Here is a 17,727-nt window from a genome sequence, read left to right as displayed (position 1 = left end):
CCGATCACCCTGCAGCCCCTCCCCACTCCCAGCCAGAAACCCCAGTCCCTCGGAACCAAATTGTTTTCCACTGGCAACAACCTTCCTTCCTGGAAAATCGTTTCCCCTGCCGAAATGGAGAACAAGCACGAAACAAGCAAACACAACTCAAAACACAAACACAAGGAAGCAATCCGAGCAAGCTCTAGCTCCTCATAGCTCATCGATGCCCCCACTGGCGTGCTACTGAAAACAGCGGCTGCACCCGTTAAACTCATTCATTACTGGAGAACGAGACAGACCTCAGCAGATCCCTGCTCCCACTGCGACACACCCGCTCCAAAAGACAGAAAGGAAACAACCCCCACACAACACATAAACCTGCCCCAGAATAGAATTCAGCATCAACCTAAGGATCCTGCTGTAACATTGCTACACTGACCCAGGACAGCTCAATTCTCTTCCCACCTATTTACAAAACAATCCTCATTCTGGGAGCTCCGGAAGCATGGCCAGTATTGCACTAGGATCCTCTTCGTGAGGTAGCCGGAAGTCTGGAAACACAGCAAATTTACCTATTTCTCTACACAACACGGAGGGTAATTCTCAGAAAAGGCTTAACACCCGAATCCTCATACTTCAAATGGTTGTGTTTTCCCCATTCGGACTGAAAGGTGAGAGTGGAACTCGGCTGCCCAAACCGTGGCGCCGATATCAGCTGCAGGCCAGAGCAAGCCTTTCCGAGGAGATTTTAAACAACCGGTGGGAGCAAGATCCTGAAGCATTTCTTCCAAGATTGGCAGCAGGAGATGAAACCTGGCTCTACCCGGCAGGATCCTGAAGACCAAGCACGAAGCCGTGGCTAGCAAGAGGTGGCAGTGCTCCAGCCGAAGCCACAGAGGAGCAGTCAAGAGCGGAGGTCATGGCCACCGTTTGGGGGGGGATGCCAGAGGGATTCTCCTCGTTGGCTTTCTGGAGGGCCAAACCCTGATCACATCTGCTCACTGGCAGAGCCTTTTCAGAGAGTTAGCCAAAGCTGGAGCGGAGAAGGTCCCCACCAGAGAGTTCTTCTCCACCACGACAACGTTCCTGCTCATGCCTTTCTTCCAACGAGGGCAGCTGGGCAAGACTTGCCATGGGAAATCACGAGGCGTCCACCTTACCGTCCTGATTTGGCGCCTGCTGACTTCTTTTCGTTTCCTTGTCTTAGAAAACCTGTAAAGGGCACCCAGTTTTCTTCAGTTAACAACGGAAGAAAGATTGCATGGAAACAGTTACATTCCCAGGACCCTGGGGGGCTTTAGGGATGGGCTGGACGGCGGGGAGGAGACACTGCTTCCAGAAGGGTCTCGAAGTTGATGGAGACGGGGTCGAGAAGTAAAATACACCTTTTTCATTTTTCTCCCTTAATCCCACTTTTCTACGAATGTTTCCAAGTCCCCTCACACGACGGCAATCCCAGGTAAAGAGTTGTCCTCCTCTGTTGGTTCTCCTTCCTACGATTTTGTCTTGCGGTGTTGTTATTTTCGCTTTTACTCCCAAGGGGATTCTGTCTGTGTCTTTGGGAATCCACAGATGCGGGGGCTGGGAACAAGGAGGGCCAACGGTAGAACTCAGTGGGGTGTGTCCAGGCTGCAATTAACCTAATGAACCTGCCGGGCACAGCAGTCCACCTGGCGTGGACCGTCCCGATTGGCTGCGTTGGGCTGACGGAATGAATTCGTATTGGGGCGGGGCTGCCCAAGGCCCAAGGGGGTCAGGGCTTGAGTCCTGGGTGGGCCCGGGGCTGGCTATATAAGGCCGGGCTCTGGCAGCCCAGCTGCATTCCGCCTCGGACGGCGCAGCGCAGAGGTCACTCCAGGCTGCGGCTCCACATCCCGAGGGACAGAAGCGGGCCTGCTCAGCTGTCTGCAAGGACCGGCGTTCCAGACCAAGTGGCCCGCTGCTCCGAGGACCCAGCTCGCTCCAGGTTGTGGGGACTCCACGCCCCGAGGCCTGCGGTCCGCGAGGACCAGCGCCCCGGAACCAGTGGCCCACTGCTCCGAGGACCGAGCTCGCGCCAGGCTGTGACTCCACATCCCGAGGTCGCTGCCTGGCGACCGGGCAGCGAGGACCGGCCACCCCAGACTTCGTGTCCCGCCGCCCCGAGGACAGAGCCGCGAACGCGAGGACAGCGACGCCTGCACAGCTCTGCTGAGATGGCGGCAGGCTCCACTACGCTGCGCGCAGTGCAGAAGCTGCAGGTGCGTCTGGCCACGAAGACGAACCCCAAAAAGCTGGAGAAATATTTGCAGAAACTCTCCGCCCTGCCCATGACGGCAGACATCCTGGCGGAGACTGGAATCAGAAAGACGGTGAAGCGCCTGCGGAAGCACCAGCACGTGGGCGACTTTGCCAGAGACTTAGCGGCCCGGTGGAAGAAGCTGGTGCTTGCGGACCGAAACACCGGGCCTGACACACAGGACGCTGAGGACAGCGCTTCCCGACAGCGCCTCGGGGAGGCTCTCCAGGACCAGGAAAAGGCCTGGGGCTTCCCAGAAAACGCGACGGCCCCCAGGAGCCCATCTCACAGCCCTCAGCACGGACGGACAGCACGCAGAACACCTCCGGGACAACAGAGACCTCACCCGAGGTCTCCCAGTCGCGATCCTAGAGCCGAGAGAAAGCGCCCCAGAATGGCCCCAGCTGATTCCGGCCCCCGTCGGGACCCTCCAACGCGCACCGCTCCCCTCCCGACGCCCGAGGGCCCTGAGCCCGCTGTGCCCGGGAAGCAACCCGGAAGAGGCCACGCTCACGCCGCTCAGGGCGGGCCTCTGCCGGGTCCGGGCTGCCAGGGCCAACCTCAGGGGGAAGCGGTGGCGAGCCACAGCAAGGGGCGCAAATCGTCCCGCTGGGCTTCGGCTCACAAATCGCCTCCTGTCCAGGAAAGCCAGTCAGAGAGGCTGCAGGCGGCCGGCGCTGATTCCGCCGGGCCGAAAACGGTGCCCAGCCTTCTCTTCGCAGAGCTCTGGGACCCCTCAGCGGCCTGGATGCAGGCCAACTACGATCTGCTGTCCGCTTTTGAGGCCATGACCTCCCAGGCAGAGCCAGAAGCACTCTCCGCGCCAACGTTCCAGGAGGAAGCCGCTTTCCCTGGACGCAGAGTGAATGCTAGGCTGCAGGTGTACTCGGGCTCCAGGCCTGCCTGCCAGCTCCAGGTGCTGACGCTGCGCCAGCAGTGCCTCCCGGTGCTTAGAAACAATCCGGACGCCCTCGGCGACGTGGGAGGGGTCGCCTACTCGGTTCTTGAACCCGTTCCGGAAGGGTGGACGCCTGATCAGCTGTATCGCACAGAGAAAGACAACCACGCACTCGGTCGAGAGACAGATGAATTATGGAGGATTCATTGTCTCCAGGACTTCAAGGGAGAAAAGCCGCAGGAGCACGAGTCTTGGCGGGAGCTGTACCTGCGGCTTCGCGACGCCCGAGAGCAGCGGCTGCGAGTAGTGACCACGAAAATCCGATCTGCACTTGAAAACAAACCCAGCGGCCGACAGACAAAGATGATCTGTTTCAACTCTGTGGCCAAGACGCCTTATGATGCTTCCAGGAGGGAAGAGAAGTCTGCAGGAGCCGCTGACCCCGGAAACGGGGAGATCAAGCCAGCCCCCCAGCCCGCAGGAAGCAGCCAGGCTGCCTCCGGCCTCGGGGACGGCGGCGGCGGCGGCGGCGGCGGCGGCAGCAGCAGCAGCAGCAGCAGCAGCAGCAGCAACGTCCTTCACGGGCTCCCTGAGAAGCGGGCCAACCCCTGCCTGAGCAGCAGCAGTGAGCACGCGGCGCCCGCGGCCAAGACCCGGAAACAGGCTGCCAAGAAAGTGGCCCCGCTGATGGCCAAGGCAGTTCGAGACTACAAGAGAAGATTCTCCCGACGATAAACTCAGGACTTGCCTGACACATAAAATCTGGGGGGAGGAGGACCAATGCAAAGTCAACGCGGGTTGGGGAACGAAACTTCCAATGGACACCAGGACCCTTGGCTGGGTGCAAAGTTGAGCCTCTGAATTCTGCAGGTGTCAAGCGCTGGCCCTGTGATTTTTGCCTCCCACACCCGGCCACTGCCTCCCTGCTTGGAGGACACCTCAGAATTCAGAAGATATTATGAACGCGTTCGGATCAACTCTGCTTTGGTGGTTCACCGACCGTTTTTTAAACAACGCCCTAGTTGCCATCATAAATCAGGTACGAGATGTGAGAGTCCCTTTTGCCGTTTGTTCTCTCTTCTGAAATCATGGAGCACACAGGGACTTCTTAGACACAAACTCTCAATCCATCAGTTGACACTGATAACTCCGACTACGCAAAATGTCTTGTTACTGTTGTTGTTTTCTTTTAGATAAAAGGCCGGGCATGATCCTCTAATCGTGAGCCATCCTCCTCCGGGAGGCCGAGGAAAGCAGATCGCTTGAGCCCAGGAGGTGGGGACCAGGCTGGGCCAAACGGAGAAGCCCCGTCTCCACAAAAGATACCAAAATTAGCCCGGCGTGGTGGCACGGCCCCTGTGGTCCCAGCTCCTTAAAGGGCTGAGGTGGCAGGATCGCCTGAGCTGGGCAAGCGGAGGTTGCGGTGACCCTTCCTCATTCCACTGCACTCCAGCCTGGATGACACAACCAGAGCACACCTCAAAGAAAACTGCTGTTTGTTTGAAGAAAGGAACTCTTGGCTTTCATACATAAATGCTAACAACTGGTACGTTCCTTAAGTCAAAACACTTTTACTAGAGTCATTCCCAATCTTTTCACCCAGAACCCCTGTGAAAGAATGGCGACACCTTAATCAGCTTATTTAGGTTCTCGATCAGGAAGTCTAAACCTGCCAACCAGAGTTTCTAATTCCCATGAGATGACCGGGTTAACTACCTTGACTTCACCTCCTACCAGCTCCTGCAAGCTTTGGTGAACGTTTGCCTTCTAACTCAGGGCATTTGTTGGCTTCACGCGGGCTGGTAGTCACAGGTCCGTGTGCCAGATACGACACACACACATACACACAAACAAAGACACACACACAAACGCACACACACACGCGCGCGCACACACACAAACACGCACGCGCACACACACCACCCCCCCCCCCCCCATTAAGTAAACCTCGTTCTTAGGCGTTACCGACAGTGAGGGGTAGAGAGAGAAATACAAAGACATAAGCCGCAAGGCAAAACCGAGCAAGGGCAGCAGAAGAGATCAAAGTCCTGTACCCTGGGCTGTCAGCAGCATGGGGGCTGGGAAGCTCCTGGAAGCAGGCACCTGAGTGGATGCCGGTGCACGTCAAAGGAGGCCTTCAAGCCTGAAGAACACGGAAGGAGCCAGAAACGGGGTGCCACAGAGATGCTACCCTTAAGGAAGACAGAAAAGCATCCGTTCCGGGGAAGGGGACATAATCCAGTCAGCGACCGCGTAAAACTCAGACATGTCCGGGCACGGTGACTCGCGCCTGTATTCCCGTGGCTTTGGGAGGTCGAGGCCGGCGGACCACCTGAGGTCAGGAGTTGCAGACCAGCCTGACCAACCTGAGGAAATCCCGTCTCTTCTAAAAAGACGAAACTCGGTTGGGCTTGCTGGCGAGCGCCTGTAATCCCAGCTACTCAGGGGGCTGAGACAGGAGAATCGCTTGAACCCGGGAGGCGGGGTTTGCGGTGAGCCCAGATCCCACCACTGCGCTCCAGGCTGGACAACAGAAGCCAAACTCCGTCTCAAAATTGAAAAACAAAACCTCAGAAAACCTTCCCCAGCAAGGGCCAGAGACAACGCCCGTCCCTATTTCTTGACAGCAATTCAAGAGAGAATCTCAGGTGGCCTGCAAAACTCACAAGAGAGCAGAATATCCTCCCCAAGGCAGAGAAGCCACACGCTCTCTCTGGAGGAGGTGGAGTGGCCACCGATCACCCTGCAGCCCCTCCCCACTCCCAGCCAGAAACCCCAGTCCCTCGGAACCAAATTGTTTTCCACTGGCAACAACCTTCCTTCCTGGAAAATCGTTTCCCCTGCCGAAATGGAGAACAAGCACGAAACAAGCAAACACAACTCAAAACACAAACACAAGGAAGCAATCCGAGCAAGCTCTAGCTCCTCATAGCTCATCGATGCCCCCACTGGCGTGCTACTGAAAACAGCGGCTGCACCCATTAAACTCATTCATTACTGGAGAACGAGACAGACCTCAGCAGATCCCTGCTCCCACTGCGACACACCCGCTCCAAAAGACAGAAAGGAAACAACCCCCACACAACACATAAACCTGCCCCAGAATAGAATTCAGCATCAACCTAAGGATCCTGCTGTAACATTGCTACACTGACCCAGGACAGCTCAATTCTCTTCCCACCTATTTACAAAACAATCCTCATTCTGGGAGCTCCGGAAGCATGGCCAGTATTGCACTAGGATCCTCTTCGTGAGGTAGCCGGAAGTCTGGAAACACAGCAAATTTACCTATTTCTCTACACAACACGGAGGGTAATTCTCAGAAAAGGCTTAACACCCGAATCCTCATACTTCAAATGGTTGTGTTTTCCCCATTCGGACTGAAAGGTGAGAGTGGAACTCGGCTGCCCAAACCGTGGCGCCGATATCAGCTGCAGGCCAGAGCAAGCCTTTCCGAGGAGATTTTAAACAACCGGTGGGAGCAAGATCCTGAAGCATTTCTTCCAAGATTGGCAGCAGGAGATGAAACCTGGCTCTACCCGGCAGGATCCTGAAGACCAAGCACGAAGCCGTGGCTAGCAAGAGGTGGCAGTGCTCCAGCCGAAGCCACAGAGGAGCAGTCAAGAGCGGAGGTCATGGCCACCGTTTGGGGGGGGATGCCAGAGGGATTCTCCTCGTTGGCTTTCTGGAGGGCCAAACCCTGATCACATCTGCTCACTGGCAGAGCCTTTTCAGAGAGTTAGCCAAAGCTGGAGCGGAGAAGGTCCCCACCAGAGAGTTCTTCTCCACCACGACAACGTTCCTGCTCATGCCTTTCTTCCAACGAGGGCAGCTGGGCAAGACTTGCCATGGGAAATCACGAGGCGTCCACCTTACCGTCCTGATTTGGCGCCTGCTGACTTCTTTTCGTTTCCTTGTCTTAGAAAACCTGTAAAGGGCACCCAGTTTTCTTCAGTTAACAACGGAAGAAAGATTGCATGGAAACAGTTACATTCCCAGGACCCTGGGGGGCTTTAGGGATGGGCTGGACGGCGGGGAGGAGACACTGCTTCCAGAAGGGTCTCGAAGTTGATGGAGACGGGGTCGAGAAGTAAAATACACCTTTTTCATTTTTCTCCCTTAATCCCACTTTTCTACGAATGTTTCCAAGTCCCCTCACACGACGGCAATCCCAGGTAAAGAGTTGTCCTCCTCTGTTGGTTCTCCTTCCTACGATTTTGTCTTGCGGTGTTGTTATTTTCGCTTTTACTCCCAAGGGGATTCTGTCTGTGTCTTTGGGAATCCACAGATGCGGGGGCTGGGAACAAGGAGGGCCAACGGTAGAACTCAGTGGGGTGTGTCCAGGCTGCAATTAACCTAATGAACCTGCCGGGCACAGCAGTCCACCTGGCGTGGACCGTCCCGATTGGCTGCGTTGGGCTGACGGAATGAATTCGTATTGGGGCGGGGCTGCCCAAGGCCCAAGGGGGTCAGGGCTTGAGTCCTGGGTGGGCCCGGGGCTGGCTATATAAGGCCGGGCTCTGGCAGCCCAGCTGCATTCCGCCTCGGACGGCGCAGCGCAGAGGTCACTCCAGGCTGCGGCTCCACATCCCGAGGGACAGAAGCGGGCCTGCTCAGCTGTCTGCAAGGACCGGCGTTCCAGACCAAGTGGCCCGCTGCTCCGAGGACCCAGCTCGCTCCAGGTTGTGGGGACTCCACGCCCCGAGGCCTGCGGTCCGCGAGGACCAGCGCCCCGGAACCAGTGGCCCACTGCTCCGAGGACCGAGCTCGCTCCAGGCTGTGACTCCACATCCCGAGGTCGCTGCCTGGCGACCGGGCAGCGAGGACCGGCCACCCCAGACTTCGTGTCCCGCCGCCCCGAGGACAGAGCCGCGAACGCGAGGACAGCGACGCCTGCACAGCTCTGCTGAGATGGCGGCAGGCTCCACTACGCTGCGCGCAGTGCAGAAGCTGCAGGTGCGTCTGGCCACGAAGACGAACCCAAAAAAGCTGGAGAAATATTTGCAGAAACTCTCCGCCCTGCCCATGACGGCAGACATCCTGGCGGAGACTGGAATCAGAAAGACGGTGAAGCGCCTGCGGAAGCACCAGCACGTGGGCGACTTTGCCAGAGACTTAGCGGCCCGGTGGAAGAAGCTGGTGCTTGTGGACCGAAACACCGGGCCTGACCCACAGGACGCTGAGGACAGCGCTTCCCGACAGCGCCTCGGGGAGGCTCTCCAGGACCAGGAAAAGGCCTGGGGCTTCCCAGAAAACGCGACGGCCCCCAGGAGCCCATCTCACAGCCCTCAGCACGGACGGACAGCACGCAGAACACCTCCGGGACAACAGAGACCTCACCCGAGGTCTCCCAGTCGCGAGCCCAGAGCCGAGAGACAGCGCCCCAGAATGGCCCCAGCTGATTCCGGCCCCCGTCGGGACCCTCCAACGCGCACCGCTCCCCTCCCGACGCCCGAGGGCCCTGAGCCCGCTGTGCCCGGGAAGCAACCCGGAAGAGGCCACGCTCACGCCGCTCAGGGCGGGCCTCTGCCGGGTCCGGGCTGCCAGGGCCAACCTCAGGGGGAAGCGGTGGCGAGCCACAGCAAGGGGCGCAAATCGTCCCGCTGGGCTTCGGCTCACAAATCGCCTCCTGTCCAGGAAAGCCAGTCAGAGAGGCTGCAGGCGGCCGGCGCTGATTCCGCCGGGCCGAAAACGGTGCCCAGCCTTCTCTTCGCAGAGCTCTGGGACCCCTCAGCGGCCTGGATGCAGGCCAACTACGATCTGCTGTCCGCTTTTGAGGCCATGACCTCCCAGGCAGAGCCAGAAGCACTCTCCGCGCCAACGTTCCAGGAGGAAGCCGCTTTCCCTGGACGCAGAGTGAATGCTAGGCTGCAGGTGTACTCGGGCTCCAGGCCTGCCTGCCAGCTCCAGGTGCTGACGCTGCGCCAGCAGTGCCTCCCGGTGCTTAGAAACAATCCGGACGCCCTCGGCGACGTGGGAGGGGTCGCCTACTCGGTTCTTGAACCCGTTCCGGAAGGGTGGACGCCTGATCAGCTGTATCGCACAGAGAAAGACAACCACGCACTCGCTCGAGAGACAGATGAATTATGGAGGATTCATTGTCTCCAGGACTTCAAGGGAGAAAAGCCGCAGGAGCACGAGTCTTGGCGGGAGCTGTACCTGCGGCTTCGCGACGCCCGAGAGCAGCGGCTGCGAGTAGTGACCACGAAAATCCGATCTGCACTTGAAAACAAACCCAGCGGCCGACAGACAAAGATGATCTGTTTCAACTCTGTGGCCAAGACGCCTTATGATGCTTCCAGGAGGGAAGAGAAGTCTGCAGGAGCCGCTGACCCCGGAAACGGGGAGATCAAGCCAGCCCCCCAGCCCGCAGGAAGCAGCCAGGCTGCCTCCGGCCTCGGGGACGGCGGCGGCGGCGGCGGCGGCGGCGGCAGCAGCAGCAGCAGCAGCAGCAGCAGCAGCAACGTCCTTCACGGGCTCCCTGAGAAGCGGGCCAACCCCTGCCTGAGCAGCAGCAGTGAGCACGCGGCGCCCGCGGCCAAGACCCGGAAACAGGCTGCCAAGAAAGTGGCCCCGCTGATGGCCAAGGCAGTTCGAGACTACAAGAGAAGATTCTCCCGACGATAAACTCAGGACTTGCCTGACACATAAAATCTGGGGGGAGGAGGACCAATGCAAAGTCAACGCGGGTTGGGGAACGAAACTTCCAATGGACACCAGGACCCTTGGCTGGGTGCAAAGTTGAGCCTCTGAATTCTGCAGGTGTCAAGCGCTGGCCCTGTGATTTTTGCCTCCCACACCCGGCCACTGCCTCCCTGCTTGGAGGACACCTCAGAATTCAGAAGATATTATGAACGCGTTCGGATCAACTCTGCTTTGGTGGTTCACCGACCGTTTTTTAAACAACGCCCTAGTTGCCATCATAAATCAGGTACGAGATGTGAGAGTCCCTTTTGCCGTTTGTTCTCTCTTCTGAAATCATGGAGCACACAGGGACTTCTTAGACACAAACTCTCAATCCATCAGTTGACACTGATAACTCCGACTACGCAAAATGTCTTGTTACTGTTGTTGTTTTCTTTTAGATAAAAGGCCGGGCATGATCCTCTAATCGTGAGCCATCCTCCTCCGGGAGGCCGAGGAAAGCAGATCGCTTGAGCCCAGGAGGTGGGGACCAGGCTGGGCCAAACGGAGAAGCCCCGTCTCCACAAAAGATACCAAAATTAGCCCGGCGTGGTGGCACGGCCCCTGTGGTCCCAGCTCCTTAAAGGGCTGAGGTGGCAGGATCGCCTGAGCTGGGCAAGCGGAGGTTGCGGTGACCCTTCCTCATTCCACTGCACTCCAGCCTGGATGACACAACCAGAGCACACCTCAAAGAAAACTGCTGTTTGTTTGAAGAAAGGAACTCTTGGCTTTCATACATAAATGCTAACAACTGGTACGTTCCTTAAGTCAAAACACTTTTACTAGAGTCATTCCCAATCTTTTCACCCAGAACCCCTGTGAAAGAATGGCGACACCTTAATCAGCTTATTTAGGTTCTCGATCAGGAAGTCTAAACCTGCCAACCAGAGTTTCTAATTCCCATGAGATGACCGGGTTAACTACCTTGACTTCACCTCCTACCAGCTCCTGCAAGCTTTGGTGAACGTTTGCCTTCTAACTCAGGGCATTTGTTGGCTTCACGCGGGCTGGTAGTCACAGGTCCGTGTGCCAGATACGACACACACACATACACACAAACAAAGACACACACACAAACGCACACACACACGCGCGCGCACACACACAAACACGCACGCGCACACACACCACCCCCCCCCCCCCATTAAGTAAACCTCGTTCTTAGGCGTTACCGACAGTGAGGGGTAGAGAGAGAAATACAAAGACATAAGCCGCAAGGCAAAACCGAGCAAGGGCAGCAGAAGAGATCAAAGTCCTGTACCCTGGGCTGTCAGCAGCATGGGGGCTGGGAAGCTCCTGGAAGCAGGCACCTGAGTGGATGCCGGTGCACGTCAAAGGAGGCCTTCAAGCCTGAAGAACACGGAAGGAGCCAGAAACGGGGTGCCACAGAGATGCTACCCTTAAGGAAGACAGAAAAGCATCCGTTCCGGGGAAGGGGACATAATCCAGTCAGCGACCGCGTAAAACTCAGACATGTCCGGGCACGGTGACTCGCGCCTGTATTCCCGTGGCTTTGGGAGGTCGAGGCCGGCGGACCACCTGAGGTCAGGAGTTGCAGACCAGCCTGACCAACCTGAGGAAATCCCGTCTCTTCTAAAAAGACGAAACTCGGTTGGGCTTGCTGGCGAGCGCCTGTAATCCCAGCTACTCAGGGGGCTGAGACAGGAGAATCGCTTGAACCCGGGAGGCGGGGTTTGCGGTGAGCCCAGATCCCACCACTGCGCTCCAAGCTGGACAACAGAAGCCAAACTCCGTCTCAAAATTGAAAAACAAAACCTCAGAAAACCTTCCCCAGCAAGGGCCAGAGACAACGCCCGTCCCTATTTCTTGACAGCAATTCAAGAGAGAATCTCAGGTGGCCTGCAAAACTCACAAGAGAGCAGAATATCCTCCCCAAGGCAGAGAAGCCACACGCTCTCTCTGGAGGAGGTGGAGTGGCCACCGATCACCCTGCAGCCCCTCCCCACTCCCAGCCAGAAACCCCAGTCCCTCGGAACCAAATTGTTTTCCACTGGCAACAACCTTCCTTCCTGGAAAATCGTTTCCCCTGCCGAAATGGAGAACAAGCACGAAACAAGCAAACACAACTCAAAACACAAACACAAGGAAGCAATCCGAGCAAGCTCTAGCTCCTCATAGCTCATCGATGCCCCCACTGGCGTGCTACTGAAAACAGCGGCTGCACCCATTAAACTCATTCATTACTGGAGAACGAGACAGACCTCAGCAGATCCCTGCTCCCACTGCGACACACCCGCTCCAAAAGACAGAAAGGAAACAACCCCCACACAACACATAAACCTGCCCCAGAATAGAATTCAGCATCAACCTAAGGATCCTGCTGTAACATTGCTACACTGACCCAGGACAGCTCAATTCTCTTCCCACCTATTTACAAAACAATCCTCATTCTGGGAGCTCCGGAAGCATGGCCAGTATTGCACTAGGATCCTCTTCGTGAGGTAGCCGGAAGTCTGGAAACACAGCAAATTTACCTATTTCTCTACACAACACGGAGGGTAATTCTCAGAAAAGGCTTAACACCCGAATCCTCATACTTCAAATGGTTGTGTTTTCCCCATTCGGACTGAAAGGTGAGAGTGGAACTCGGCTGCCCAAACCGTGGCGCCGATATCAGCTGCAGGCCAGAGCAAGCCTTTCCGAGGAGATTTTAAACAACCGGTGGGAGCAAGATCCTGAAGCATTTCTTCCAAGATTGGCAGCAGGAGATGAAACCTGGCTCTACCCGGCAGGATCCTGAAGACCAAGCACGAAGCCGTGGCTAGCAAGAGGTGGCAGTGCTCCAGCCGAAGCCACAGAGGAGCAGTCAAGAGCGGAGGTCATGGCCACCGTTTGGGGGGGGATGCCAGAGGGATTCTCCTCGTTGGCTTTCTGGAGGGCCAAACCCTGATCACATCTGCTCACTGGCAGAGCCTTTTCAGAGAGTTAGTCAAAGCTGGAGCGGAGAAGGTCCCCACCAGAGTTCTTCTCCACCACGACAACGTTCCTGCTCATGCCTTTCTTCCAACGAGGGCAGCTGGGCAAGACTTGCCATGGGAAATCACGAGGCGTCCACCTTACCGTCCTGATTTGGCGCCTGCTGACTTCTTTTCGTTTCCTTGTCTTAGAAAACCTGTAAAGGGCACCCAGTTTTCTTCAGTTAACAACGGAAGAAAGATTGCATGGAAACAGTTACATTCCCAGGACCCTGGGGGGCTTTAGGGATGGGCTGGACGGCGGGGAGGAGACACTGCTTCCAGAAGGGTCTCGAAGTTGATGGAGACGGGGTCGAGAAGTAAAATACACCTTTTTCATTTTTCTCCCTTAATCCCACTTTTCTACGAATGTTTCCAAGTCCCCTCACACGACGGCAATCCCAGGTAAAGAGTTGTCCTCCTCTGTTGGTTCTCCTTCCTACGATTTTGTCTTGCGGTGTTGTTATTTTCGCTTTTACTCCCAAGGGGATTCTGTCTGTGTCTTTGGGAATCCACAGATGCGGGGGCTGGGAACAAGGAGGGCCAACGGTAGAACTCAGTGGGGTGTGTCCAGGCTGCAATTAACCTAATGAACCTGCCGGGCACAGCAGTCCACCTGGCGTGGACCGTCCCGATTGGCTGCGTTGGGCTGACGGAATGAATTCGTATTGGGGCGGGGCTGCCCAAGGCCCAAGGGGGTCAGGGCTTGAGTCCTGGGTGGGCCCGGGGCTGGCTATATAAGGCCGGGCTCTGGCAGCCCAGCTGCATTCCGCCTCGGACGGCGCAGCGCAGAGGTCACTCCAGGCTGCGGCTCCACATCCCGAGGGACAGAAGCGGGCCTGCTCAGCTGTCTGCAAGGACCGGCGTTCCAGACCAAGTGGCCCGCTGCTCCGAGGACCCAGCTCGCTCCAGGTTGTGGGGACTCCACGCCCCGAGGCCTGCGGTCCGCGAGGACCAGCGCCCCGGAACCAGTGGCCCACTGCTCCGAGGACCGAGCTCGCTCCAGGCTGTGACTCCACATCCCGAGGTCGCTGCCTGGCGACCGGGCAGCGAGGACCGGCCACCCCAGACTTCGTGTCCCGCCGCCCCGAGGACAGAGCCGCGAACGCGAGGACAGCGACGCCTGCACAGCTCTGCTGAGATGGCGGCAGGCTCCACTACGCTGCGCGCAGTGCAGAAGCTGCAGGTGCGTCTGGCCACGAAGACGAACCCCAAAAAGCTGGAGAAATATTTGCAGAAACTCTCCGCCCTGCCCATGACGGCAGACATCCTGGCGGAGACTGGAATCAGAAAGACGGTGAAGCGCCTGCGGAAGCACCAGCACGTGGGCGACTTTGCCAGAGACTTAGCGGCCCGGTGGAAGAAGCTGGTGCTTGTGGACCGAAACACCGGGCCTGACCCACAGGACGCTGAGGACAGCGCTTCCCGACAGCGCCTCGGGGAGGCTCTCCAGGACCAGGAAAAGGCCTGGGGCTTCCCAGAAAACGCGACGGCCCCCAGGAGCCCATCTCACAGCCCTCAGCACGGACGGACAGCACGCAGAACACCTCCGGGACAACAGAGACCTCACCCGAGGTCTCCCAGTCGCGAGCCCAGAGCCGAGAGAAAGCGCCCCAGAATGGCCCCAGCTGATTCCGGCCCCCGTCGGGACCCTCCAACGCGCACCGCTCCCCTCCCGACGCCCGAGGGCCCTGAGCCCGCTGTGCCCGGGAAGCAACCCGGAAGAGGCCACGCTCACGCCGCTCAGGGCGGGCCTCTGCCGGGTCCGGGCTGCCAGGGCCAACCTCAGGGGGAAGCGGTGGCGAGCCACAGCAAGGGGCGCAAATCGTCCCGCTGGGCTTCGGCTCACAAATCGCCTCCTGTCCAGGAAAGCCAGTCAGAGAGGCTGCAGGCGGCCGGCGCTGATTCCGCCGGGCCGAAAACGGTGCCCAGCCTTCTCTTCGCAGAGCTCTGGGACCCCTCAGCGGCCTGGATGCAGGCCAACTACGATCTGCTGTCCGCTTTTGAGGCCATGACCTCCCAGGCAGAGCCAGAAGCACTCTCCGCGCCAACGTTCCAGGAGGAAGCCGCTTTCCCTGGACGCAGAGTGAATGCTAGGCTGCAGGTGTACTCGGGCTCCAGGCCTGCCTGCCAGCTCCAGGTGCTGACGCTGCGCCAGCAGTGCCTCCCGGTGCTTAGAAACAATCCGGACGCCCTCGGCGACGTGGGAGGGGTCGCCTACTCGGTTCTTGAACCCGTTCCGGAAGGGTGGACGCCTGATCAGCTGTATCGCACAGAGAAAGACAACCACGCACTCGCTCGAGAGACAGATGAATTATGGAGGATTCATTGTCTCCAGGACTTCAAGGGAGAAAAGCCGCAGGAGCACGAGTCTTGGCGGGAGCTGTACCTGCGGCTTCGCGACGCCCGAGAGCAGCGGCTGCGAGTAGTGACCACGAAAATCCGATCTGCACTTGAAAACAAACCCAGCGGCCGACAGACAAAGATGATCTGTTTCAACTCTGTGGCCAAGACGCCTTATGATGCTTCCAGGAGGGAAGAGAAGTCTGCAGGAGCCGCTGACCCCGGAAACGGGGAGATCAAGCCAGCCCCCCAGCCCGCAGGAAGCAGCCAGCCTGCCTCCGGCCTCGGGGACGGCGGCGGCGGCGGCGGCGGCGGCGGCGGCAGCAGCAGCAGCAGCAGCAGCAGCAGCAACGTCCTTCACGGGCTCCCTGAGAAGCGGGCCAACCCCTGCCTGAGCAGCAGCAATGAGCACGCGGCGCCCGCGGCCAAGACCCGGAAACAGGCTGCCAAGAAAGTGGCCCCGCTGATGGCCAAGGCAGTTCGAGACTACAAGAGAAGATTCTCCCGACGATAAACTCAGGACTTGCCTGACACATAAAATCTGGGGGGAGGAGGACCAATGCAAAGTCAACGCGGGTTGGGGAACGAAACTTCCAATGGACACCAGGACCCTTGGCTGGGTGCAAAGTTGAGCCTCTGAATTCTGCAGGTGTCAAGCGCTGGCCCTGTGATTTTTGCCTCCCACACCCGGCCACTGCCTCCCTGCTTGGAGGACACCTCAGAATTCAGAAGATATTATGAACGCGTTCGGATCAACTCTGCTTTGGTGGTTCACCGACCGTTTTTTAAACAACGCCCTAGTTGCCATCATAAATCAGGTACGAGATGTGAGAGTCCCTTTTGCCGTTTGTTCTCTCTTCTGAAATCATGGAGCACACAGGGACTTCTTAGACACAAACTCTCAATCCATCAGTTGACACTGATAACTCCGACTACGCAAAATGTCTTGTTACTGTTGTTGTTTTCTTTTAGATAAAAGGCCGGGCATGATCCTCTAATCGTGAGCCATCCTCCTCCGGGAGGCCGAGGAAAGCAGATCGCTTGAGCCCAGGAGGTGGGGACCAGGCTGGGCCAAACGGAGAAGCCCCGTCTCCACAAAAGATACCAAAATTAGCCCGGCGTGGTGGCACGGCCCCTGTGGTCCCAGCTCCTTAAAGGGCTGAGGTGGCAGGATCGCCTGAGCTGGGCAAGCGGAGGTTGCGGTGACCCTTCCTCATTCCACTGCACTCCAGCCTGGATGACACAACCAGAGCACACCTCAAAGAAAACTGCTGTTTGTTTGAAGAAAGGAACTCTTGGCTTTCATACATAAATGCTAACAACTGGTACGTTCCTTAAGTCAAAACACTTTTACTAGAGTCATTCCCAATCTTTTCACCCAGAACCCCTGTGAAAGAATGGCGACACCTTAATCAGCTTATTTAGGTTCTCGATCAGGAAGTCTAAACCTGCCAACCAGAGTTTCTAATTCCCATGAGATGACCGGGTTAACTACCTTGACTTCACCTCCTACCAGCTCCTGCAAGCTTTGGTGAACGTTTGCCTTCTAACTCAGGGCATTTGTTGGCTTCACGCGGGCTGGTAGTCACAGGTCCGTGTGCCAGATACGACACACACACATACACACAAACAAAGACACACACACAAACGCACACACACACGCGCGCGCACACACACAAACACGCACGCGCACACACACCACCCCCCCCCCCCCATTAAGTAAACCTCGTTCTTAGGCGTTACCGACAGTGAGGGGTAGAGAGAGAAATACAAAGACATAAGCCGCAAGGCAAAACCGAGCAAGGGCAGCAGAAGAGATCAAAGTCCTGTACCCTGGGCTGTCAGCAGCATGGGGGCTGGGAAGCTCCTGGAAGCAGGCACCTGAGTGGATGCCGGTGCACGTCAAAGGAGGCCTTCAAGCCTGAAGAACACGGAAGGAGCCAGAAACGGGGTGCCACAGAGATGCTACCCTTAAGGAAGACAGAAAAGCATCCGTTCCGGGGAAGGGGACATAATCCAGTCAGCGACCGCGTAAAACTCAGACATGTCCGGGCACGGTGACTCGCGCCTGTATTCCCGTGGCTTTGGGAGGTCGAGGCCGGCGGACCACCTGAGGTCAGGAGTTGCAGACCAGCCTGACCAACCTGAGGAAATCCCGTCTCTTCTAAAAAGACGAAACTCGGTTGGGCTTGCTGGCGAGCGCCTGTAATCCCAGCTACTCAGGGGGCTGAGACAGGAGAATCGCTTGAACCCGGGAGGCGGGGTTTGCGGTGAGCCCAGATCCCACCACTGCGCTCCAGGCTGGACAACAGAAGCCAAACTCCGTCTCAAAATTGAAAAACAAAACCTCAGAAAACCTTCCCCAGCAAGGGCCAGAGACAACGCCCGTCCCTATTTCTTGACAGCAATTCAAGAGAGAATCTCAGGTGGCCTGCAAAACTCACAAGAGAGCAGAATATCCTCCCCAAGGCAGAGAAGCCACACGCTCTCTCTGGAGGAGGTGGAGTGGCCACCGATCACCCTGCAGCCCCTCCCCACTCCCAGCCAGAAACCCCAGTCCCTCGGAA

The 17,727-nt window shown here is 57.5% G+C and overlaps 2 protein-coding genes across 6 annotated transcripts in view; one reads left to right on the top strand and one right to left on the bottom strand.

Moving 5' to 3' along the window:
- Positions 1-17,727, bottom strand: part of KATNAL2 (katanin catalytic subunit A1 like 2) — a 495,511-nt gene that overhangs the window by 108,082 nt on the left and 369,702 nt on the right. The window lies entirely within an intron of this gene.
- On the top strand, positions 13,959-15,674 carry LOC129051576 (elongin-A3-like). The gene is made up of 2 exons (XM_063717033.1): positions 13,959-15,480; positions 15,556-15,674. Exons 1-2 carry the CDS (start codon positions 13,959-13,961, stop codon positions 15,672-15,674), a joined length of 1,641 nt encoding a protein of 546 aa, XP_063573103.1.

The sequence above is a fragment of the Pongo abelii genome, chromosome 17, assembly GCF_028885655.2.
Source record: "Pongo abelii isolate AG06213 chromosome 17, NHGRI_mPonAbe1-v2.0_pri, whole genome shotgun sequence".
NCBI lineage: Eukaryota > Metazoa > Chordata > Mammalia > Primates > Hominidae > Pongo > Pongo abelii.
The sequence above is the reverse complement of the archived record's forward strand: the minus strand, read 5'-3'. Positions and strand labels throughout refer to the sequence as shown.